The sequence below is a fragment of the Triplophysa dalaica genome, chromosome 22, assembly GCF_015846415.1.
Source record: "Triplophysa dalaica isolate WHDGS20190420 chromosome 22, ASM1584641v1, whole genome shotgun sequence".
In the NCBI taxonomy this organism is placed as follows: Eukaryota; Metazoa; Chordata; class Actinopteri; order Cypriniformes; family Nemacheilidae; genus Triplophysa; species Triplophysa dalaica.
The window spans coordinates 311,971-338,677 of record NC_079563.1 but is presented as its reverse complement, the minus strand read 5'-3'; the positions used below and the strand labels follow the sequence as shown (position 1 = coordinate 338,677).

The 26,707-nt window shown below is 39.7% G+C and overlaps 1 protein-coding gene across 1 annotated transcript; it reads right to left on the bottom strand.

Moving 5' to 3' along the window:
- Window positions 1-510: 510 nt before the first annotated feature.
- On the bottom strand, window positions 511-25,646 carry LOC130411559 (NACHT, LRR and PYD domains-containing protein 12-like). The gene is made up of 18 exons (XM_056736271.1): window positions 25,602-25,646; window positions 23,798-23,836; window positions 23,581-23,685; window positions 22,621-22,752; window positions 20,400-20,525; window positions 13,630-13,755; window positions 11,719-11,779; window positions 9,981-10,182; window positions 7,955-9,716; window positions 7,651-7,824; window positions 6,013-6,194; window positions 5,660-5,825; window positions 5,244-5,417; window positions 4,712-4,885; window positions 2,416-2,589; window positions 1,816-1,989; window positions 1,275-1,448; window positions 511-1,074 (listed from the first exon to the last, which is right to left on the bottom strand). The coding sequence occupies exons 2-18, from the start codon at window positions 23,812-23,814 to the stop codon at window positions 1,005-1,007; spliced, it is 3,993 nt and encodes a 1,330-aa protein (XP_056592249.1). The 5' UTR covers window positions 23,815-23,836; window positions 25,602-25,646; the 3' UTR covers window positions 511-1,004.
- Between the last annotated feature and the right edge of the window lie 1,061 nt (window positions 25,647-26,707).

Sequence of the window (26,707 nt, the reverse complement as noted above, 5' to 3'; positions counted from 1 at the left end):
ACATGCCCACATTGAGCAACGGCTCCAGATAGTCTGTCCGCCCCTGCCTCTGGCTCCTACCTGGTGGTCCTCCCCTCCTATTGCTGGCTCCGCCCTCCTCGGTTACGACAGCCGCTTCCTCCTTCCTCTCTGGTGGTGGATCTACTGTTATCAGTTACAAAGCCTTAACTGGTTTAGCTCCTGAATAACAGAGCTTCTATCACACTACAACCTGTCATGCTCTTTAAGATCACACTCCAGACTTTTTATAGTACCTACTAAGATAACTAAGTCCAACAAGGGGGCAGACCATTCTCATTTGTAGCACTCCCAAAGCAATGCAACATTGTACAAAAGTGCTATTTAAGTAACTTCAATTAAATTGAATTGGTGGAATGATCTGCCCATCTCTACAAGATCAGCATAATCTTTAGAATCGGCTGAAGACTTCCGTTTCTTCAACACCTGTAGTTATTACTGTAGTAAAGAAATATAATTATGAAAATATATCAAGACGATAAAAATACAGAAGACACGATTATGATACATTTAATGAAATGACTTTGACTATACAAATAATTGTCTAAAGATTGTTACCAGTTTCTATGTAGAAAGATTAGTAGGTTTATGATCAATACATTGAATGCATCAAATGGTACCCTGAAATGAAAATATAGGAATCGGAAATACATTTCATTCAAATATCATTCAAAGGCGCTAATTTACACTAGTACTTTACATATACATTAACATTTATACATTTAAACTTGGTTATGTGCAATCCCCTGGGATCGAACCCACAACCTTGCGTTGTTAACGCAATGCTCTTACCACAGAGCTACAGGAAAACTTTATAGAAAGAAGATGTGTTAAAATGGTATATAATTTAGAGACTATGAAACATTTTATTATTCACATATTAACTTATATAGTAAATAGTAAACTGTATAGTGCAACTGATGTTCGGCTCTGATGGTTCAAGGCTTCTGTTTGTCCAGTTAGAGGCAGTAAAAAGCTTTTGCTGCTTATGACTGAAGACACTTCTTTGACTTGCCAGTTAAATCTGTAGGTGACTTTAGCAGGTCTGCTCCAATACTGTTAAATAATAAAAACAACAACTTTAAAAGTCGGAATGAAGACACTTATTATATTATTCTGTTATACCTTTGACTACCTTTCTAATCTTTCCCACTATTTACTATATACTTTTAGTGCTATATAGCACCTTTTTTTAGAGTGTAAACGCAGTACAAAAATACACTGGAACTATTAACAGGTAAAAAATTTAAACTTACTGTAGTTTCTCTAGTCTATAGTGTGGATCCGTCAGTAGATCAGAGAGCAGCTTTACTCCTGAATCTTCAGAGTTACTATATTTCAGATTTAGTTCTCTCAGGTGTGAGGGGTTTGACATCAGAGCTGCAGCCAGAGCAGCACAACCTTTATCTGAAATACTGCAGTCAGACAGTCTGGAGAGAGACAAAATAATTTAAATGAAAACACACTGCCATTGTTTATTAAAAATACAAATAAGTAAACAAAACCTATTTAGGGGCCAAGCACCAAAGGGGCTGTAGCCCCTATATTGCTTCTGTTGGAATTCTTCTTATTCTTAACCAATGGGAGTCTATGCAGCCCGATGAACCGTATGTAGGAAAATGGTGAAATTTGGCACACTCGTTTGTAGGAAAATGGTGAAATTTGGCACACTCGTTGCGGTGGTCCTCAATAGTCATGTGACGAAGTATGGGGTCTCTCGTACTCCCTTTTCAAATGGCTGTTACTTATGCACATCTTGGTCTTAAAAATGTAACAATGAAATTAAATTTCACTTACTGTAGTTTTTCTAATATACAGCGTGAATCCTTTAGTAGCCTAGAAAGCAACTTCAATCCTGAAGCTCCTAGTTTATTAAAGTTTAGATTGAGTTCTCTCAGGTGTGAGGGATTTAATCGTAGAGCTGAAGACAGAGCAGCACAACCTTTATCTGAAATAGTGCAGTTTTCCAGCCTGAAGAAAGAAAGGGGAAATTCTTTCACAGCTCACTTTTCGTATGTGCACAGCAAAGACAGCAATAACAAATGTGTTTATTAACAGGAACAAATATTAAAATTAATACTTATGAAAATAAACAGATAAACCAAGCTCAAAGGGGTATGATATTTGTCTACTATGGGTGCAGAGAAGGCATTCACATAGAATTCTTAGCTTTCAATATTGTCCGTCAAAGATGACACTATAAGTATAAAGCAGTTATTATTTTCTCATAATGTACGTACTGTTTCCGTAATGTCCCCTACACACACAGTTCAAAATACTTACGTTTCTGTGATGGTTATCTATTTTTGGATTTGAACATGCTGACCTTTAGAAACCTTTTTCATAATTGATAAAACTAGAGATAAAACTATATTAAATTGATAAATATAAGCTTACTCTAGTTTCCTCAGTTTACAGAGTGGATCCTTCAGTAGATCAGAGAGCAGCTTCACTCCTGAATCTTCTAGTTGATTATAGTTCAGATTGAGTTCTCTCAGGTGTGATGGGTTTGATATCAGTGCCGTAGCCAGTACAGCAAATTGTTCAAATGTAATATTGCACTTTGCTAGCCTTAAAGAGAGAAAAAGATTAAATTTACAGCTGAAACATAGAAACTGTCAGAAATGTCCTTCCAAACAGTAGATGCACTGGTAAGACTAAAGTTAAACTACTGGTTAAACATTAACATGTTAAAACTTAACTTTATGAAAATATATTTTAATACAACCAGACAATTGAGTTTTATATGTACTATGTACTAACAATATAAACCTGCCTGTAGATTTTCCACATTTAATGCTAGTGAGATTGAGGTATGCTTGGGTTTAGGAATAACTGCATGGGATTAGGGGTTACAGTTAGGTTTTAGGGTAATGGTTTGGTTACGGTTTAGAAGAACTGGCCCTCCTGGTTAAATCATGTTTCTCCCAATACTTATTTCTTCGTACAGTATATACACAAGTTGAGTTTTTATTAATTGCCGATCTTACCTTTTGCTGTCTCACTTGGACATTAGGTTTAAGTATTTTATTCACATTTTACTGGATCACTGCAGTATATTTAATGTTTTTAACTGATACTAACAGTAACTGTATATAAATAACCATGAATACCGATATTGTGTTAACATCATGCATATTTTAATGTCATAACATAAATATTCCAACAACAGTGTAAACTGTGGAAGGTTTAATGCACCTATTTAACATTTTGTCGAAAGAGTCACCGTGGTTAAAATCAACTTCCCTGCTTTACTACACTGTTATTTTAAGTGTAACTCATTGCCTGAAAGAGAAACACTAAAATAAATTTGACCAATAATGTAATTGGATCAATAACTCAATCGTTTTAATGGCTAGATGTCTCATAGTATTTAATCATATACCATATGTTTTTTTCTTTTGTTTCTTTTCTCATAAAGTACTGATTTAAGTTTCCGATCCTTCCAATAAATGGATCCTTCATATTCAAATGTTTAAATGTGATGCATTTGTTGATTCAGTCACTCTTACATAGAAACGAAATACAATCTAAGAAACAGATATTTGTTTGGATATTGTTGTTATTATATTTTGTATTACGCATATGTAAAGCTACTTTGCAACAAGAGAAACGTTATATAAATATATTTGGATTGAACTGAATTTAATAGGTCCATGTGAGATTTTAAATCAATTTAATCTGTGTTAGACAAAAAATTATCATCCACTGATTTGTCAATTAACAATTTCAAATATCTTTGTAGAAAAATGTTTAGCCCCGTTTAAAGGGATAGTTCAGCCAAAAACTCCAACTTGCCGTTTATTTACTCCCCCTCAGGCCATCTGAGATATAGATGACATTTTATCTTGGGTAGAACCATAAAGAAGATTGTTTGGTAAATCCGCAGCCCTCTCTGCTTCATATAATGGGAGTCTATGGGGTCAACCTGTCTAAGAGTTCCTAAAGCATATCATTCCAAAAAGCGGCTCCTGGCGACATGTTGACGTTTCGTGAAGCGAATCATTTGATATTTTCATAAAAATGAACGTCATTTTTAATAATAAGCCATAATGTGCAGCCTCTGTACACAATCACAATCTTTTTCTTGTAGTATTTGGTGGCGGATGGCATACCAACGTCTGGTACATTTAACGGCTATAGGAACTAAAACCACATACTCCCATTCCATGATGCAGAGAGGGCTGCGCATTTACCAAACAATCTTCTTTATGGTTCTACTCAAGAAAAAATGTCACGTACATCTCGGATGGCCTGACGGCAAATTAGAGTTTTTAGGTGAACTATCCCTTTAACAGACAAAGGAAAAGGCTAGTCCCAGACTTAAATGAATGTTTGAGCTGTTCTAACTGAAATATCTTAAAATGTGTCATTGTTTTGTCTCAAGATTCATACCATTAATATGTTCTTTCTAAGACGATTTATAATAAAATAAATAAGGCCTCGTCCAGACATAAACTGAGTCTTGTCTGTAAAACCGAACTTGATGTTTCAAGTATAATCATTTCGTATCTAAAGCATTTGTGTGGGCCATGAACATTAGGACAAACCCATGAAAAACATTATCAAAAACATTATTCTATTGAAACAAACTCGAGAGAAAATTACTCAAAAGAGCATTATAAAATGCATTACAGCTAATTTCACAGTTATGTCATGTATTACAGCCATAATGCAATATAATAACACTCACTGCAGTTTTTCTAGTTTACATTGTGGGTCCTTCAGTAGATCAGAGAGCTGCTTCATTCCTTTTTCTCCTGGTTTATTTCTGCTCAGATTCAATTCCCTTAGGTTTGTGAGATTTGATGTAAAAAATGAAGCCAAAACCACAGAAATGCCTTCATTCAAATCACTATTTTCCAGCCTAAAAAAAAAAGGAAAACATCATATTATAATTTATAAAACTTGTAGATAGAGAAAATTGTTGTTATTATTGTGAGCCTCACTGTTGTAACAGTGATATTCATAAGTCTGAGACTTAAATTGAATTACTAGACATAATCATTTGTGTGATCTTAACAAGAAAAGGTCAAAGTTCTGTGTTGTAATAAACCTGTGTTAGTTTGTTCCTCGTTATATGTGGATGTCACAATGTCCCAACTTGCAAATATGAACTTGTGCCTCCATAAAGTATACATAAACTAAATTTGAGTGTTTCAACAAAACAAAAACTGCAGCGAGAGAGAAAGAGCACAATGAAATAAACTGATATAAACACTCACTGTAGGTTTTCCAGTTTACTGTTTGGATCCTGCAGAAGATCACAGAGCGACTTCAGTCCTAAATATCCTGATTCATTATCACTGAGATTCAGTTCTCTCACGTGTGAGGGGTTTGATCTTAGTGCTGAAGTCAGATAAGCACAACATTTATCTGAAATACTGCAGTACGCCAACCTGCAGAGAGAAAAAAAACTAATTTAATAAATTATTAGACAAATTTTGGTTCGTATAAAGTCTGGTGTGAAATGTTAAAATAGCTGGGATTTTCCATGTGTGCTCTGTTATAAAAGTTAAAGTTCAATTCATCAAACAAACTAAACTTTTTAATGTTGATTGAAAGTTCCGGGTGAAGATAAATTGAAATGTAAGTCTAAAAAGTTCAAAAAGGATAACAGTATGTTGGCTTTGTGACTTACTGTAGTTTCTCTAGTCTACATTGTGGATCTTTCAGTAGATCAGAGAGCTGTTTGACTCCTGACTCCCCTGGTTCATTATGACTCAGATTGAGTTCTCTCAGGTGTGATGGGTTTGACTTCAGAGCTGAAGCCAAAAGAGCACAACCATTCTCTCCAACAGTGCAGTAGTTCAGCCTTCACAAGGATCAATCATAAAATTAAAAAACAATAATTGTGGTTTATGTTAATTATTTAGATGTCCCATGTAGTTCTTTAAATTCAAATACAAAAATTTGATTATTGTCAATATTTTGTTCATATACAGATTATTTTTTGAACGGTAAGGATTCACATAATATTTTAATTCTCATAACTGAATAAATAATGTGATGAAAGACCTAGATGAGGATCCTTCAGAAGTTCTAAGAGCATCTCTACACCCGAATCTCCTGGACTATTATAGTTCAGATTGAGCTCTCTCAGGTGTGAGGGGTTTGATCTCAAAGATGAAGCCAGAGCAGCACAACCTTCATCAAAAATACTGCACTTTTCCAGCCTACAGAAAGGAGAAATTTGCTTTTTAACAAGACCAATAAACAGTTAGCTGAATTATTTAATTATTTTAATCATTATTGTGTGTTGTGGACTAAATATGTAAACATTTATTAGGTAAATTATGCACCTTAACCAAGAAAGTAATGGTGATTTTGGACAGACTTTTTGGTGACTAAGGACAGACTGTCTTAAGATGCACACCAGTATTGTTTTTTTCTAATACATTTTTATGAAAGCAACCAAAATATCCTAATTCAACTAAGGGTGCGTTTATATTTGGCATTTACATGCGACATGTATGTCAAATCACAGAAGATGTTTTACTTGACCACTTCAGCTTTATCATTACATAGGCTATTTGTGACTGCCACAAAAGGGTTTACTCGCACACATAGCGCCAGGGGTGTTTTTAAACGCATCATTTGTTTATTTTCATTTCACGGAGATGAATGGCAACACTAGAGCTTGTTTCCAACATAGGCTACTTGTCCGTGTGCATTTACTGTATACCCTACGGCATAATATACTCTCTGTTTTCCCGCTGTCCCAAATGCAGCTTGAAACGGAGCTCTGAATACACTATATATCATTTACACACAGAAACAAGATTGTATAGTGTTGCTTATAGCTGATGTCAGTAGACACACTATTTAGGCCGCAGACTAAAGAAACGACGCACTGTCACTTTCAGCCGAACCAACCCAAATAGCAGAGAACGATGTAAGTGGTCACTTTTGATCATAGTAACTTCGGCCTACTTATGTGATCATTTTATGTGTCTGTGACATGAATAAACAAATGATGTGATTAAAAACACTGTAAGGTCTGTGTGTGTGTGCGCGAGTGAAACCCGCCACAGCTCAAGTACAAAAGCTTGAGTAATTTTACAAACATCCTCTCCTTATACTTTCACATACAAGATCATTAATCGTTTTAACCGTGGTTTACTTCCCACCGCTGCCTCGATTTCAACATGGCTACAGCGAATACTTTCCAGAGTATTAAATCTGTAACATGCTCATCCTCCCCGTTATACGTGTTGAGTGAAATATCCCCTCACCCGGGCTATTTTTAAATTGCAGGCGTATTAAAACAATGGGCGGGAAACTATAGAGATTGATCAGATATCCCGAATCGCGTCCGGTCACATAATTTGTGTTTGTCACATACAGCAGACCCATTTTTCTTTGTGTCAAAACCCTTGCCACAAACAAACCCAAACCCTTACAATATTTTAGACCTGTGGGAAACACTCCACCTACCAACCCACCTACCCTAACTAATGAAAACCACCCACCACTGTAAATCATTGAATTGATATTGCCATTTAATTTTTCCAGTACAGGAGTGTTGTGCTGTTTAAAGATGGTCTCTTCTTGTCAAAGTGGGCTTTGTTGATCAGAACAAGCTGTAAACCAAACCTCATTTTCAAAAATGCATATATTTGAAATTCTTACTGTAAAGTCTCCAATGTACAGTGTGGATTCTTCAGTCCAGCAGAGAGCAGCTTCACTCCTGAATCCTGCAGTTCATTGTTACTCAGATTCAGTTCTTTCAGAAACGAGAAATTTGAGCTGAGAACTGAGACCAGAGCTGAACAGCTTTTCTCTGTGAGATTACAGCCACTGAGGCTGAGAAAGAAATATACACAATTGATTGTTTTGAAGGAATCTGTGTTTGTACCTAATTTAAAATAGTAAGTAGTTGAAAATGTTATTGAGTTATATATAACTCATGAGTTTTACATTGGAAAGTACTTACTCTGCTTTTCTAGATGCTTTGACAACTGGCATCAGTCTCAGAAGACATTCTTCTGATGGCTCATATTTACTCAGTTGAAATCCATCTAGCTCCTTTTCTGAGTTCAGTAACACAAACACCAGAGCCGACCCCTGAGAGGGAGAGAGTTTGACTGCAGAAAGCCCACTGAAATCTGGTGTGCTGCTCAGTAATGACTGGACGTCCTTCACTAGAGAATTATCATTCAGTTCATTCATACAGTAGAAGAGATTGATAGACTTTTCTGTAGACAGATTCTTCTTGATCTTGTCTTTAATGTACTTGACTACTTTCTTTATTTTGTAAGATCTGCCTCCTGTGTTTTTCAGGAGACCTCGCAGAAGAATCTGGTTGGACTTGAGCGAAAGACCTAGAAGAAAGCGAAGGAACAGGTCCCAGTGTCCATTCTCACTCTGCAAGGACTTGTCCACTTCAATCTTCAGAGATTCTGTAAAAGAATCCTCAGATTTATGTCCCTCATCTTCAGACATGCAAAAGAACTTGTATAAAGCTGCAAGAAACTCCTGGACACTAGAATGAACAAAGCTGAACACCTTCCCCGGGGAAAATCCAAACTCCTCTCTGAAGATCTGGGTACAAACTCCAGAGTATATTGATGCCTCTTTGACATCAATGCCAGACTCTCTGAGGTCCTCCTCATAGAAGATCAAGTTTCCTTTCTCCAACTGTTGAAAAGCCAGTTTTCCCAGTGACAGAATACTCTTTCTATCCTGATGTATATCGTATTCATTTTCCCCATCATATTTCTGTCTCTTCAGTTTGAATTGAAAGATCAGGAAGTGTGTGAACATTTGAGTAAGAGTCTTGGGGATCTCTGCTTCACTCTTTTCTTCACTCAACATTCTCTGGAGAACAGTGGCTGAAATCCAGCAGAAGACTGGGATGTGACACATGATGTACAGACTTCTGGATAATTTGATGTGTATGATGATTCTGTCGGCCAGACTTTGATCGCTTATTCTCTTCCGGAAATAATCGTCCTTCTGAGGATCACTAAAGCCTCTTATCTCTGTGACCTTGTCAATGCACTCAAGAGGAATCTGATTGGCTGCTGCTGGTCTGGAGGTGATCCAGATGAGAGCGGATGGAAGCAGATTCCCCTTGATGAGGTTGGTCAGCAGCACACCGACAGAGGCTGATTCACTTACATCAGAAAAGCTTTGATGGTTTTGAAAATTTAAATGTAGTCGACACTCATCCAGACCATCAAATATAAACATGACTTTGTAGTCTGTAATATCTCCCAGGTTCATCTCTTTCATTTCTTTAAAAAAATATCCGAGAAGCTCATTTAAACTGAGATTTGTCTCATTTATTAAGTTCAGCTCTCTGAAAGGAAGTGGAAATATAAAGTGAAGATCCTGATTTGCTTTTCCTTCAGCCCAGTCCAGAATGAACTTCTGCGCCGAGACTGTTTTTCCAATTCCAGCGACTCCTTTAGTCATCACAGTTCTGATGTGTTTGTTTTGTCCAGGTACAGCTGTAAAGATGTCATTGCATTTGATTGGTGAGTCCTGTGTCTCTGGTCTCCAGGATGTCATTTCAATCTGTCTAACCTCATGCTCATTATTGACCCCTTCACTCCCTCCCTCTGTGATGTAGAGCTCTGTGTAGATCTCATTTACAAGTGCTGAGCTTCTTGTAGTTGATATTCCTTCTGCAACACTCTTAAATTTCTCCTTTAGTCTGGATTTTAGTTTTTGCTGATGCACAGAAATCAGTTCTGGTGAGTTAAAAGAGATGAAAACTAATGAGCAACACAAGGACATATATCAAACATTTCAACAATTCTGTTCTGGTCTCTTATTATAAATCAGACAGAGTGAGAAATCCCGTCATGCACTGCATGCCCAAGAATTCTGGAATAGATCATCATAACTGTTCATATAGATGGGATGCTGTGACAAATCTGTCCTCTGACAGATGTGGTGATATACCCTGTTAACAGAGAACTGGGGTCAAAGAAATCAAGACTTAGAACTCTTACTGGTCAGCAGTATGTTGGCGAGGTTCGTCTGGTTCATCTCTCTCAGGATGTGCAGCGTGATCTTCAGAACTTCCTCCTTTACTTTGCTTTGACCGTCATCCTCCTCCTCTCTCTTGGAGCATTCTGGGTAACCAGACCTCAACAGCATTTTGAACCTCCTCAGTTCATTTTTAATCAATGAGATCATTTTGTTCTCAAGATCCTGAAATCAATGTTCGGTCACAGTTTTTTGGTAAATGCACTTTCAATAAGTGGTTAAACAGTAGGAACAATATACAAGAGTCAAGATTCTCCTAGACCTACTGATATTTGCAAAACATCACTGAGTAATGTCGTATCCACAGCTATAAGCGAATAAAGATTATTAATAAAAAACCAAAGACCTTTCAGAACCACAGTTGTCAAACATTTAATACTGTCCATTCCCCCAACGAAATCAAAATGGCTACATAGAATTAAGAAAACATGCCTAAGCAAGGCTTGACATTAACCCTCGCTAACTTATCAAATAAGGGGTAAGACAGCGTCGCCCACTAGCCACTTTGGCAGGTTCAATCCAATTCTTAAAATACATGTGAAACAATAAGTTAATTGGATTAATTAACGTGACACAACACTCTGCAGAACAAGTACTACTTACTGATGTAACAAAAACACACAAGTCCCTAAACCGTGCTCATACTGGCAGCATGTTGACTTTACACGCAAAAATGGCTATTCTGCCTTTTTGCTCTTTCAATCACAAAACCCTCCACATTAAAGAGAAAAACAACTTGCAGCATCCTTTAGTTTTTGTTATTAGATCGTACGTCACCTGTGATTTCCTAATGCTGGTGCGAATAGATTGGGAAATAGAACAGAGTTGCACTAGTAGTACGCAGGCAGGGTAAAAATGCACCCTGTAGCAAATAGCACCAAAAGTTGTATGAGCAAGTTGTTAATATAACACAGTGGGGCTAAACTAGTAGTAAAGCAAGCAGGGGAAGCATGCACCCTGCAGCAAATAACAGAAGAAGTTAAAAATTAGATAAAGCGCTCGAAACTTTGCGAAATGCTGCTTAAATACTATATGGTAAATATTATATCCAACGAATGTTGACATTTTATTTGGAGAAGGCCTTACCCCACATAAAACATACTGTGTAGTGTATTTCACATAAATATATACTTAACATAAAATGATTTCTTCCTGATTTAGCCCAGAATAAAAGTAATAAAATGACTGTAAAAAACGTTTTGTACCCGTATCACTGATTATAGAACAGTTTTATCTAAACTGTCAAGCGACAAGATTTGTTTGAAATTTACAACTTGCACAACATGCTTTCCAACCAAATTCTTTCCAGTGTCTTTCCTTTTGTATTAGTTTTTTATGTTGCTATCTCTACCTCTGACTAAATATTTTATAATAATAAAGAGCATAAAACTTCCTGCAACTGCCAACACTATCCATATTATTTTTATAAATGAATGCAACATACATCTAACTTATTTTTTTTACAAAAATGTCAGATTTTTTTGCTTGTTTTAAGCATGACTCCATATCAATTTTGACTTCATATAGACTGAAGACTTAACATGGTATTTTGCTTGTCAAGTAGATGTAAATGTATTTAAATTTTTGAATTCTTAGCTATTTGTAATGGAAAACAAGATTAGTAAATTCAAATTATTTTTTGCAGTGAACCCAAAACAGCTAGGAGATACCCAGCAGGTACAGGATAACATGATCACATACCTTAAAAATAGAATCCAGCCTCTTCCTCTCAACAGATGACTTTGCTTCTTCCACTTTTGTACTGTAGTTTAATAAAATATTGTCAATATTTTATATACAAGTGTATATATATTTCATAGGGATACACAAAAAACTTGGTGCTAAACCTCACTTACAGATAGCAAGGGTCTGTACTGCCTACATAATTAAAAGTGTTATTAACTAAGTAATTATTAACTAAAAATCACAGACAAAGTGATAGATGAAGATGTCACACCTTCTTTCATAGTGTAATTTGAATAATGCTTCTTTATAGTCTTAAGCAGAGGTTGACTGTAACAAATTACATTTACCTGAGTAGTACTGTACTTAAGTAGACTTCTTGAGTATCTGTACTTTACTTTACTTTAACTTTAACTTCACTACATTTGAAAGACAAATATCATACTTTTTACTCCACTAAATTTATAAAAGGTCCAAAAGTAGTAAATGGTTTCTATGCAGCAGGTTTTCCTGTGTGCTCAATGTATCTGGCTTGTGATCTGCCAGGACCTTTTACTGTTGCCAAGTATTTCAGTTTTTCTTAGCTCACGGTTTTCCGGAAAGCTTTGAATGGCCATTTGGCAGATTTTTTTACGCAAAGCTGGTAATTTGGGATCTTCCCCGCTAAACTAATGTAAACGTAGGCGCTGCTACACCGTTGATAGCGCTCTAAAAAGGCTAATAGAACAATAAAAGATGTAAAGGGCATATGTTAAAATGTGGTGTAATCATTTGTGGGATACGATCACACAAAGATTGTAGAAACATTGTCATGAAAATGATCGGGATAACGGTAAATAAGCATCACATAGACTTTAAGCTACACGTGCCTGTTAACTTCTGATCTGCTGCTATATCATTTAAATAGAATTGGACAATGAAGAGTTGAAGTATTCCTGTTGGAATAAAACAATAGAACCCTGCCCAAAATAAAACATAAAATGTAATGGATTTAATGGTTATAATGGGAATTGTACTATGGATACTTGTTGTCTACTTGTATGTGATGGATTCTATTGGTGGGATGGTATATTTATTGTAATAAAAAAACCAAAACACACTAAAAAGAGGAATTTCATTTAAAAATCTCATTCTAATTCAAAAATTCATTGGTTTTTTTTGTATCCAGAAATTTACCATTTTCTATATATAGGAACCATACTCCAATTAATAATCTTTAGTAAAACCGCAGCAACTAAAAATACCATACCAAAATTTGCCCCCATTGACTTTCCATACTAGGAATAAAAATTACTCTGGAATGTCAATGGGGGCAAATTTGGTACTGTGATACTGTAAGCTTCTCTGTGTATTCAGTAGGTTGCTTCAGAGGCACAAGATATGCGATAATAAAACTATGCACAACTGACAAAAAATGTATTTACTTTTAACACTTGAGTAATATTAAAACATACTTCTGTACTTTTACTTAAGTAAGAATTTGTCTTTACAACTTTTACTTGTAGTGGAGTAATATTTGACAAGTAGTATCTTTCACTCAAGTAAGGAAGTTGCTTATTTCGGCCATCACTGGTCTTTAGTTAATTATGTTACCTTACTTAATTAATTACCTTATTATTTAAGTCACCTTGAATAAAAGCATCCGCCAAATGCATAACATTTAAAGGTTGTTTCAAAGTCTCCCTGACTCTAATAGCCCTAAAAACCCTTAAACTAATAGCAAAGGGTTTCCAGAACTGGAAAATAATTAACTTACAAATGATTTCGAAATATGCAAAATAAATAACATATACACTCTCATGTTACAACTGATTAAACCAAATTGGACGCATGTCTTTTTTAACCGTTGTGTCTTGATTGAGAGTTGTGCATGTCTAAAGATGATTGAAAACTTCAATAACATCAAAAGTGTATGGAAAAATACTGTACCTTGGTTCGGCAGGAAAATCTCCTACACTGAATTTAATTGGATGATCCATTGATTCTCCACTCTTCATAGACACACAGCTGGGTTCTGCAGATTCTCTAGATGACTCTGATTTCCTTCTATGCATCCTAAAACACAGCAATGTTTAAAAAAAACTCAGAAGCAGAATTTCAGTGGCAAAGTTTCAAGTAAATGAAACTGTACAGTTCCCTTTCTGTCGGTCTCTCGACGTTGTGTCGAGAACGACAGATGGGGTTCGCCCTTGAGAACCAATCAACTCTGACTACTATAGAAAAGGAAATTTGCATGCCGGTCTCCGCCCCCGGATGTCCGGTATAAAAGGAAGCCGGCGTCAGCATTCATTTACCTTTTGTTCTTCAGAGCCTTTGCTCATGACTACGAACAAAAATAATTCAACAAATTCTTCATCTACATTGCCGGATCTACGACGTAGAGCAGCGGATCGTCCCTACTTGCAGCGACCTTCCCCTGGGTGTCTCCCCTGGGAGGTGTTAGAGACTTTTTCTAAAAAGGTCCTTTTCAGGACTGAGCAATCTCCCGCGCGGCATGTCCCGCTGCTCTCTTGGGTGCAGCACCCTCATCGAGGAGGGGGATGGACACGATCGCTGCGTTAGGCGTCTGGGCGTCCAGCACGCTGAAGCAGCGTTCGTTGACACATCTTGCCCGCGTTGCGGGCAGATTGTCATTCAGAAGTTACGGTAACAGGATGCTGTCTTCCTACGGGAACCAGCCACCATTTCGTCTGCTACCCGGTCCGTGACATCGGTGGCTACGGCCCCGACGTCCGCCTGTATTAGCAGCATTAGTGATGTGGGGACCTCTGCGAAGGTAAACCCGCCAGCCAAGTGTTCACGGGCCGATCGCACCCCGATTCGCTCTTTTGAACGTCCCCCAACCGGCGGTGGCATACGCTCGGAAACGATGAGTGACGTAGATGAGATGTCGCTCGCAGCATCGGAGGGAGACTGGCATCCGACTCTGACGAATCCAAGCTCCCCCCCAGGGGGGGTCGAGCTCAGGAGGAAACAGAAGTGATGTCAACTATACGTGGTTCCTGGGGTCGGAGCGCGGTGAAAACCTCCATGTTTTTCCCGGAGGTGCATGAGGAGCTGTGTAAAACTTGGAGCGCTCCACTCACGGCCCGCTCCAGTCAAACCAGCTCCAGCTCTCTCACTTCCCTCGATGTCGGCTGCCACCTGGGGGAAATCGGCCATGCCTACCGCCAACGGCATCACTGGTGCCGAAACCTTGTGCTGCCGCGGGCCAGGCTGCCTCCTCTCTCTACGCCATGGCCATCCTGCAGGTCCGCCGGGCCAGGGCGTTGAGAGAGCTCCACGAGGGTAAGGCCGACCTGGGTATAATGCAGTATCTCCGTGCTACCACTGACGGCGCATTACGAGCTACCAAGGTGGCGGCACGGGCCCTGGGTCGGACAATGTCCATGGTAGTGGTCCAGGAGAGACACCCACGGCTGAACCTTGCGCAGATGAATGATACAGAGTAAGTCCGCTTTCTTGGTGCATCTCGCAGGGTGGGTTGTTGGGAACACCGTCGAGGACTGCACCCAGCACTTTTTGGCGGTGAAGAAGCAGACAGTGGTGATTAGACACATTTTACCGCGCTGCGACTCGGCTTCCCAGAGGCTTCCGAGATCTCGAGTGATGTCTGCTTCCCGGCAGCCCAGGACCCCTTCGACATCGGCTCCGGTTCCTTTGCACCCACAGGCGGCACCCCGGAAGCGGAGGTTGAGGGGGAAACCTCCACCCTGTCAGCAACCTTCTCGAGAGAAGTGACACTGACGGGAAGACCCCAGGGAGAACAACATCAGGCCCGACCTTCACAGCTACGGCTCTGATCGGTCGGTACGGGACTTCCTGCCTCGTCACCAAAGCCGGGCCCTTTTCAGGGCCTGGCGCCCACTTACTCACAAAGAGTTTTTCTGTTCCCACTGGGTGTTCCTTCTAGCCGATCGCACACTCCACTGGACTGTGCCCTGCAAACCTGACCTCATGCCCTGGCAAGGCGTAGGGTCGTACACACACGACAGCTGCTACGACTCTAAAACGGACCACTCTCTGTCCCACCAGGCAGGTAAGTAAGCAGAGCCAACCTTTCCTCCGGGGTTCCCCCGCGAAATGGTCAGCTCTGCCAGCCATCTAACCACCCTCCGTGGGAATGGTGAAGCGTCCCCTTGGTCCCCCTGTCACAGTCCCTGGGAGCTCGAGAGCTGCCCACACTGTCTCGGTGGCTAATGAGGACGGTCCGTCTTGGGTACTCGATCCAGTTTGCCAGAGACTCTCCCAAGTTTTGGGGCAGGCTAGGGCCCCATCTACTAGGCGGTTACACGCCTCTAGACGGCGCCTCTTCTCGTCCTTGTGTCTCTCTCAACGAGAAAGACCCACTGAGGTGCTTGATCAGGATTGTGTTGTCCTTCTTACGAGACTGGAGACTAAAATCTCCCCTCCACACTGAATGTGTAGTCGCTATCGCCACTCATCACGACTCAGTTAATGAAAAGCTTCTAGGATGACACGACCTGGTCACCAGGTTCCTAAGGGGCGCGATAGGGCGGATTCCGCCTCATCTACGCTCCATACCCTCTTGGGACCCTAAAGTGGTCCTCGGGGGCCTCTGGGTCCCCAAGAGCACCTCGGAGGTTCCGATCTTCCTCACCTGATGAGTAAGACGACCCTACTGATGAAGCTTGCTTCCTTCAAGAGGGTAGGGGACCTCCGCGCATCCTCCGTGTCCCCGGATTGGCTTTAATTCGGCCCTGGAAACTCTCACATTATCTTCAGACCCCGGCGTGCCCAAAAAAATTCCCACTACTCCCTTCCAGGACAAAGTGGTGAACTTGCAGGCGCTCCCCATCGGGGAGGACGACCCAACCCGATTTGTGTTATGTCCAGCGCATGCATTGTGCCGCACGCAGAGCTCAGAAGCTCTGACCAGCTCCTTGTCTGTATTGGAGGACAGCAGAAGGGGAAGGCTGTCTCCAAGCAGAGGCTGGCGCACTGGCTCGTGGATTACGACGGCATTCCGATCTCAGAATCTCCTAGGCCCATTGGCAGTGAGGACTTACTCCGCATGGGGTATAGCCACCTACTAGGCACTGGCCAGAAGCACCTCCCTAGCAGACATCTGTTGAGCTGCGGGTTGGGCTACGCCCAAACATCTTTGCAAGGCATAACAACCTTCGCGTAAACCCGGTGTCAGCCCACGTCCTACGTGGCGACATGTAGGACTGGCATCCGGGGGGGCGTATGCCTGCGAAAGCAGCTTTCCACCCTTCAGTAGGTTGGGTCAGTGTGCTCTCTACCTCTCTTCTTACCCAAACATATGGCTAAGAATAGGTATCTCACCAACCTCCCTTCTTAACCAAATACTGGTTAAGAACAGGCACTCCATCCATAACTACGCAAGCACCCCCTAGGGGCTGGCTGGGCAGAGCAACCTTCCCCCTTAGGCCGGGATACCATATGAACTATCACAGATAGCTCTAACCGGACTTAGTGCTGCCAGACGTCTGTAACACCCCCTCCGTGGGCTGTTCCGTCTGATGTATCCTCATGAGAATGGTTCCCACTCCTGGAAAGCCATGAGCTACTACACAGTCCGCACGTTCCATTCGTTCTCCTCCAAGGACAAGACCATACCCATATCCACCATATTCCTCCCCACGGGTAGGAGGTGGCCTCTGCAGTGCATCCCTGATTAAGGAAGTTGCGCTTTTCCACGGTGTAAACACGAGGCCGGACGGCCTCTCACCAGTAGAGAGCTAAGGCCCCGTCCGTGAAAGGTTACCGGTCAGTGCTGTACCCATCTTTCTCCAAGAAAGCTCTGGAACCACCCGACCACCACACTGGAAGGTTACAGTTTCGCGAAAGCATCGAGCTGACACGCCCAGGCTTGTTACCGTCGCTTTGCTAGAGATTGTGACGCGATACAGCGTTGTGGCGTTTTCCAGAGGCAACCCCACAATGTTGAGAGACCGACAGAAAGGGAACATCTTGGTTACGTATGTAACAATGTAACAAGAACAAGTGGGGGAGGAAGGAGTCGGGAACCGGAAGACATTTTAAAACATTTAATAAAGTAATATAACAGCCGGCGGCCCCTCACGGACGACCGTCGGCGAACAACAACAGAGTAAAACATAAATACATATACAAACACTTTGGGCCCGGACCTCTCTCTTCGACGGTCCGGTCGCTCGTTCTCTTATATGCTCCCATCTCCTCCGTGATTCAAGTCGGTGTGCGCACAGCTGGCGCTCATTCACAATTACTCACCGGACTCGAACCACGGTCTCGCCCCGCCTACTCTACTACATACCCCCATCACCCATCACAGGCCGGGGAGTACCCCATCGACTGTGCTGATCCCTCCCCCTCCCTCGGGGGGTGGGGTGGGGGTATGCAGCGACGAGACAACGGAGACGGGAGCCCTCGGAGCGACCGGAAAGAGAGAGGGGAGAGAGGAAAAAAAAAATTATAGTCCGGTTCCCTGACATGCTGCCTCTCGGTCCTCAACCAGCCGGAGTACTCTCCTTCACGGTGCTTTGCGGTGGCCCTGGGGCCTCGGTGGACGGCTCGACAGGCGGTGGCCGCACTCGGCAATCCCGCCCCCTGTTACTCCCCCTCGGGGGACGGACGCTGGCTCCAGCCTCTGGCGGACGGCGGCGACTCCCCCGCTCCCGCTTGGACGATAACCACCCCACCTCGACCCAGGGGCACAGCAGCACAGGTCGCCTTTCCACTGGCGCTTTGACGGTGCCCGCACTGTGCACTTCCGTTTCCCCAGAGCCACCGCTTCGGGCAGCCACTGGCGGACGCCCTTCGTCTGCGCTGCCCGAACTCTCCGGCACCGCGAGGCCCCTTATGCCACGAACATGAATCTTATTTTGCTGCAGTCGTAAGAGGCTCTCAGGATCTTCAGAACAAGTGCTAAATGAATGCTGCACGCCGGCTTCCTTTTATACCGGACATCCGGGGGCGGAGACCGGTATGCAAATTTCATTTGCCAAATTTCATTTGCCAAATTTCATTTGCCAAATTTCATTTGCCAAATTTCATTTGCCAAATTTCATTTGCCAAATTTCATTTGCCAAATTTCATTTGCCAAATTTCATTGGCCTTTTCTATAGTAGTCAGAGTTTATTGGTTCTCAAGGTTATTCGTTCTCGACACAACGTCTCGTTCTCTCTATCAGGGAACTGAGGTTACATACGTAACCAAGACGTTTTCCTGTGTGCTCAATGTATCTGGCTTGCGATCTCCCAGGACCTATTACTATTGCCAAGTATTTCAGTTTTTCTTAGCTCACGGTTTTCCGGAAAGCTTTGAATGGCCATTTGGCAGATTTTTTTACGCAAAGCTGGTAATTTGGGATCTTCCCCGCTAAACTAATGTAAACGTAGGCGCTGCTACACCGTTGATAGCGCTCTAAAAAGGCTAATAGAACAATAAAAGATGTAAAGGGCATATGTTAAAATGTGGTGTAATCATTTGTGGGATACGATCACACAAAGATTGTAGAAACATTGTCATGAAAATGATCGGGATAACGGTAAATAAGCATCACATAGACTTTAAGCTACACGTGCCTGTTAACTTCTGATCTGCTGCTATATCATTTAAATAGAATTGGACAATGAAGAGTTGAAGTATTCCTGTTGGAATAAAACAATAGAACCCTGCCCAAAATAAAACATAAAATGTAATGGATTTAATGGTTATAATGGGAATTGTACTATGGATACTTGTTGTCTACTTGTATGTGATGGATTCTATTGGTTGGATTGTATATTTATTGTAATAAAAAAAAAAAAACACACTAAAAAGAGGAATTTCATTTAAAAATCTCATTCTAATTCAAAAATTCATTGTTTTTTTCAGCAGGGATGGTATTTGCAGTAAAACCACAGTATCCAGAAATTTACCATTTTCTATATATAGGAACCATACTCCAATTAATAATCTTTAGTAAAACCACAGCAACTAAAAATACCACGGTTTCATTATACTAGCTATAGTTTATGTTTGTAGTTAAATTATGGTTAAACAAATGGTAATAAATCCAACAAACACACTTTACTATTCTACACTTCTTCGTCAATGGGGGCAAATTTGGAAGTGAACTACTCCGTTACTACAACTGATACTGTGAGATTCTCTGTGTATTCAGTAGGTTGCTGCAGAGGCACAAGGTATACGACACAAAACTATGCACAACTGACAAAAAATGTATTTACTTTTAACACTTGAGTAATATTAAAACATACTTCTGTACTTTTACTTTAGTAAGAATCTGTCTTTACAACTTTTACTTGTAGTGGAGTAATATTTGACAAGTAGTATCTTTCACTCAAGTAAGGAAGTTGCTTATTTCGTCCATCACTGGTCTTTAGTTAATTATGATACCTTACATTATTTAAGTCACCTTGAATAAAAGCATCCGCCAAATGCATAACATTTAAAGGTTGTTTCAAAGTCTCAGTAAAATGTAAGGGTTGTTGACCCTAATAGCCCTAAAAACCCTTAAACTAATAGCACAGGTTTTCCAGAACCGGAAAATAATTAGCTTACAAATTATTTCGAAATATGCAAAATAAATAACATATACACTCTCATGTTACAACTGATTAAACCAAATTGGACGTTTAACCGTTGTGTCTTGCCTGAGAGTTGTGCATGTCTAAAGATGATTGAAAACTTCAATAACATCAAAAGTGTATGGAAAAATACTGTACCTTGGTTCGGCAGGAAAATCTCCTACACTGAATTTAAGTGGATGATCCATTGATTCTCCACTCTTCATAGACACACATCTGGGTTCTGCAGATTCTCTAGATGACTCTGATTTCCTTCTATGCATCCTGAAACACAGCAATTTTTATGACATATCAAGTCATCAACTTTGTGTATATTTCAGTGAGGAACTTTTCTCAAAGACTAAATTCATATTTTCTTTCATATTTCTGGAGATCCACCCGGCCAAGATTAAATGCATTCAGATTTAAGGTTTAAGAGTTGCACTGCTCAGGAACTACTCTTGGTGAGATGTAGGAGGAGCGAAGCCCAGAGTCACCCCTCAGACCCATGTAGAGCATCAGAAAATCGACAGGTTAAGAGGTCCCAGACATATAAGGAAAAGGAGTAGCTCCAGTTTGATGAAGATGTTGATACAATCTTGGAAGCAACAGCCTAGGGTGAAGCCTCCAGACAATGACCACTATGATCATCAGCTTAGTGTTTGAGAAATTTCGGCTGGAGGAAAAGTGAGCAGTGAAAGGCCCTTACACCAGGAACAGAGCAAATAAGATCCACCAGCTCTGGAAGGAGCTGAACAGCCTAAGGCAGAGGTTCAAGGTAGCAACAGATGATGAGAAGAGTCCACTTACAGAGCTGCGCAATATTCTCTGAAAGAAGCTTGAGACCTTGAGGAGGGCAGAGTGACATTGATGGCGAAAAAAAGAGAGACAAAGGAAGCAAACTGCTTTTCTAGCGAATCCATTTGGATTTACAAAGGAGCAAATTGGGCAGAAGGATGTGGCCACCTTACCTGCCCCAAAGCCGATCACAAAGAGATCGATCACCATCTTAGAGATACCCTAAGGTATGAACACAGGGATATGGATCATGGTCAATCCACCAGAGCCATCTATTGAATTTAATAGCAGGGAGCCCAGCTGGGAGGAGATTCAGGAGGTGATAAAGAAAGCAAGAAAAAGCTCAGCCATAAGACCGAGCAGGGTACCTTGCAGGATCAATAAGAACTGCATAGTTACTCCACAGGCTATGGATAAGGATGCTGAAAGTGATCAGGAGGAGGGGTAAGGAGGCAAACATTGAAGTCAGTGTATGAATTCCGATGGACGAAGCATCAAAGAAAATTTAGAACAATCTCACTGCTCAGTGTTAAAGGAAATATATTCTTCAGCATTGTTGCCAGGCGCTTAACAGACTATCTCCTGATGAATTCATATATCAACACTTCTGTCCAGAAAGGATAAATCCTGAAGGGGCCAGGGTGTATAGAGCACACAGGCATGGTCACCCATCTGATTAGGCCTGGGAAGGTTTGGTGGTACTGTGGCTCGATCTTCCAAAATGCTCATGGATCCATACTCCACAAGCTGGTAGAAATGGCACTGACACAGTATAATATCACAGCCAAGTTCACCATTGCTTTTGTTAAGGTCAGTGACAAGTTAACAACAGCTGCAAGGACCTCCTCTTCTGGCTTGCTAACATCTTCACAAAGCATCAAAGCAGATCATCATCTTAGAACTCACAGTCCCCTGGGAGAGTACACTGAGCTGGTAGAAGAGTCCATATAAATGGCTTGCGAGCAAGGTGCGAGACCATCGAGGCTGGGCATAAAGGGTTTGCATCCCAGTCTCTCTGCAGGGTATATAATATGCTGGGCATCATAGGGGCTATGAAAGGGCATTAAGTTAGCCACTGAGGCAGCAGATGTTGCTTCAAGGTGGCTGTGGATCAGGAGAGAAGAGCAGTGGGTATGGCTGCGTGGACCAACCTCAGGGTGTCTGATTGTTGAAAGACACGGATTATGTGTATAAGAGCATCACGTGGTGGTGTATGTAAAAAGCAAAAAGTCTAATTATGCCACTGCTCCATAATACTCCATTTAACTAATTAAAATTGACCTTCATTTATTTGATGTAATAACCATTCTAACAGAAATAAGGTCATGATGACTATCATTTTATGAAAGCTTACCAAAGGTGTTTTACACCTCAGTCTGTCAGAGTACTGAATAATGTTTATTATTTTTAAAACAAACTTTTATATGAACTTTATATGCTGCTAAAGAATCTGCCAAATCCATAAATGTAAATACATTTCTACAAACTCTCGACAGAAGGTATACGGACCATGATGTACATAAACAAAAACATACATCATTCAATATATGACTTCAAACATGTATAAAAAAACTGTCTTTACCTTAGTTTAAAATTTGATTTGAATTTTAGTGGATGATCCATTGATTCTCCACTCTTCATAGACACACAGCTGGGTTCAGCAGATTCTCCAGTCCAACTGGGTATAGATAGGTGTGATTTCCATTTAGGCATCCTGTTTCACAAAACACTCAGTAGCATCAGAATTTCAGTAGCAATGTTTCAAGTAAATAAAACTGTCTTGCCTACATGATATTTAAAGTCATTGCTATTCTTGGATACTTAAGTGAGGTACTTCTCTAAGACAAAATTAACATTTTATTTTATTAAGTCACATTAAGGGACTTCTCAGTAATACTCTGTTTTACAAATTACAATTTCATTTATCATTTATTTTATTTAATAACCATTTCAAACAAGAAACTAGATATTGGATGTTTGTTGTTAAAACATAACTGTGTGTCAGGAGTGAGTGTACAGAACCACCCTAGAATGAGAAAATTTCACACATTCTTTCTTTTAAATCCCCAAAAAACCTCAACAGTCGTCTTGAATGAGCTGTTGACAGCCCACATGTACTGCATAATTAAGCAGAATTTACAGTGTAACTACTTGTAAAAATAATGTACCTCTACAGTACACATCTGTAGGTAAAGGGGAACAATATGTTAAATTTGGGGAAAGAATTCAGGAAATTCTAAAAAAATATGAATACTGTAAGGGGTGGTTCCCCCGGACAGGGTTTAAGACTTGTCACAGACTAATTTAAATCTTTAATACAATTTAAAAGTGTGATTGTTTTGTCTCAAGATGCCAACCAGTGAATAGTGCTGAAACATATATTGGGTTTTTCATATTTGAGTGTTTCAAATGTGTTTAGTTGGTTTATGTGTGTGAGCAATAACAGTTTGTTATAGTTTAACATAATCCCCCAGGTTTTGGAGATGTATATTATTGTTTTTCGTATGTGGATTTACGTGAAGTTTAAAATGACTGTACTCACCTCAGTCTAGCAGAGTCTCCTGAACTCAATTTAACTGGTTGATCCACTGATTCATCCATCGACACACAGTTAGGTATAGATGAGTCTGAGCTCACTCTATACCTCCTAAAACACAGCGATGATTCATAAAACACTCGGCAGTAAATAAAACTACTGTAACAAAGCTACACAAAATCTAAACTCACAGACATTCTCAATGCTTTTATAATATTCTCACCCTTTCCTTTGGTCCATTGCAATATCTGTGACGTAGACTCTGAATTTGTTCACATATTTTGGATTAAAAAGTGAATTTAACAACAATTTTAAAAAAATGTTCAAGAAACGTTTTTATTACTTATCATATTTCCACAGTCAAATACATATTTTAAATGAAAAATGTTTTCATTTCATGAGGGAGTAATGTCACATCCCCTGTCAGTTTCTCTGGTTTTCTCCCTCCGTCAGCCTAAAACTCCCATGATCCTCCACACTCCCTCAAGTGTCTGAAGTCTACCATCACCCACACCTGTCAGCAATTTTTGTGCTAAAAATGTCACATCCATAACGCTGGAATGGGCTATGCTCCCATGCAGGTTACCAGTGTTACAGCGTTTTCAGAATGGTTTGATAGTTGATTTTGGTGGCCGAGTCCTCATGACTCTGGAGCTAATTTTAGTGCTTTAGCATTTCTCCTAAATTTGCAAGTTAGAAGATACTTTTAGCTTGAAAATATTTTGGGAATATAGCCGTGGTCTATACAAAAATAACCACATCAAACAAATGGTTTTATTTTATGGTTTTTAGACAAACAATTGTCTGTTCCTAATTGATCACAACTTAACAAATTATCATTAAATGTGAGTGGAAATGGGGCGCCAATAACCATCTTAGTCAAAGGTAAAGCGGTGCCTGACTTTTACCAAAGGGTTAACTTGGAGGAGCTTTTGTTCATGTAAGGTTTAAAATAGAAAATGTGACTTTCAAAATGTGTACGGTTGTAGAGCTCTTTGGAGTTTCCCGAACCACAAGTTATTGTAAAGTATCTGGCCTTTATGCCTGCCATTTTATGATTGTCTTTACCTGTCTGTCTAACGTCTACACAAGTAGTCCTATGACTACGCCAAAACTGCTTTGTTTCCTGTTTGTTTATGAATATCCTGTTGTTTCCCATGTATGTTGGTGATTCTGTTATATGTTTATTATCAAATATTCCTGCACTTGATTTTGGTTCAATTCTTTGTATTACAAAGTCGTTACAGTAATCATACCATGTGTGACGCATCTAATAAAGCATGATTTAGTTACTCAAAACTGTGCTAGCTAAAATGTTAATCCATATTTGAGCCCAAGTTAATTTATGTTTTTATAAATGATAAACACAGCAAAAAAAATATTTAAACTACTTAAAGTAACAGGACCGTTATTATAGAACAAAAAAAATAACATACGAAAAATACAAAACATGTTTCCAAACATTAGGGGAACTTGCCTTTTACAGTTATGGTATTTACACTGAAGATTAAAACAGAAAGATAGGCTCTTACGGGAGAAACAACAGAGAAAGTGAAACAAACTTACATAACACTAAAGCAAGCGCAATGACAAATGACTAACTAAGGTAAGTAATGCGGGAGTAAAGGTCTACAGGGGTCATACTTTACTCAAACAGGTATATTACAAATGTGATAAGAAAATCAAAATAATAACTTCAAAACAACAATGGCATTCATACTCTCACAACATGTTTAGCTGGATTTTCAACTTTCAGTTCCAAGTTTAGTCAAAAGACAAAATGTTTAATTTTAGGCTGTAATTGTTTATTCGGTTTAAAACACATTGACAGGCTCTTATGTTGATAATGCAGCTGTGTCCTTTAGTATTAGGATGCTACATTTATTAGAAATAACTGATGTGTCAAATTAGCGGTTAATAGGGCAAATATTTGCTTTGATAGAACAACTTTTGATTAAAAAAATTATGCAGCATCAGAAAGTTCAGATGTTTAAGATCAGGATATTTATTAAAATAGTGATACTTACTCTATTTATTATTCTTTTAATCCCACGTTTTCTGTCCAATCGTGATTTATATTCTGTGTATGAGTTTTCCTTTTACCAAACAGACGCAATACTTTCACTTTGACCTAAGGAACATTTCCCGAAAGTGTAACAGGTGCTCTTAAAGGGACAGTACACTAAGAAAATAAAAACTAGGCTAATAAAATTGTAAGTTTGAAATGATGAACTTGATATACAAAATGCCAAATACATTAACAGGTTCCAAAAATTTAAAATATATTTTTATTTGGTTCTGTAGCTATTAACTTAGCAATGTAAAAGTCAATTAGATTGCCAAAGAATCACCTGCTGATGAAAAAACTAAAATGTAAATATGTTGCTGTCCTAAACAACGATTGAGAGCATAAGATCCACAACACCTAATTTAGCAACAGATTATTCCACGATAAATATGGTGGGAATCGAAAATAAATTCCAATTCTCTTATTGCGATCAAATGATTATAACATGTACTTTTCAATTGCTCGTATCAATTCCTTTTAACTTGTGATCTGATAATATCTCAAAATAAGCCCTAATGAAAATGTACCATATTTATTCTAGTAATCATAGTTTAACTATGTAGTAAAGGACTGAAACCCCAATTTACCAGTTTCATTAAAGTATACAATTTAACCATGATATTTGCAGTTAAACTATAGTACTAATACAAATTGTATTAATTTAGTGAAAATGGAGCAGCAATACTCACCATTTGACCCTTGGATGTATGAAAACAAATTGGAGTTGATGGGGTAATAAAAAGAGATTTGTTATGTATTTATCTCCATCCTGCAACCACATGAGGGCGCCCTTGTTCCTTGTTGTTTTTCAAGTTCATAACGTTTTCAGTTTCTTCAATTCCTGAAACCTACAAACTTTGGCATTTTAGACTCTTATCCGATGACTTTGCATTCCAAATGCTGGCCTTGTTTCACACACACTTACATCTAAACCAGTATTTCTCAACCGGAGGATACGCACCCTTAGTGGTCCAAGGCGTAATTGCAGGGGGTTTGTAGAACCCATTGAAAATGTTTTGAGTTCTTATCTTGCATTCGGGATTTGAAATTAACACCTACCAGACG

Coding starts and splice junctions, on each gene's coding strand:
- LOC130411559 (XM_056736271.1), bottom strand. Junction 7,825..7,954: donor AAAGCATCTAGAAAAGCAGA/GTAAGTACTTTC, acceptor TTTCTTTCTCAG/CCTCAGTGGCTGTAATCTCA. Junction 1,990..2,415: donor TGTAAACTGAGGAAACTAGA/GTAAGCTTATAT, acceptor TTCTTTCTTCAG/GCTGGAAAACTGCACTATTT.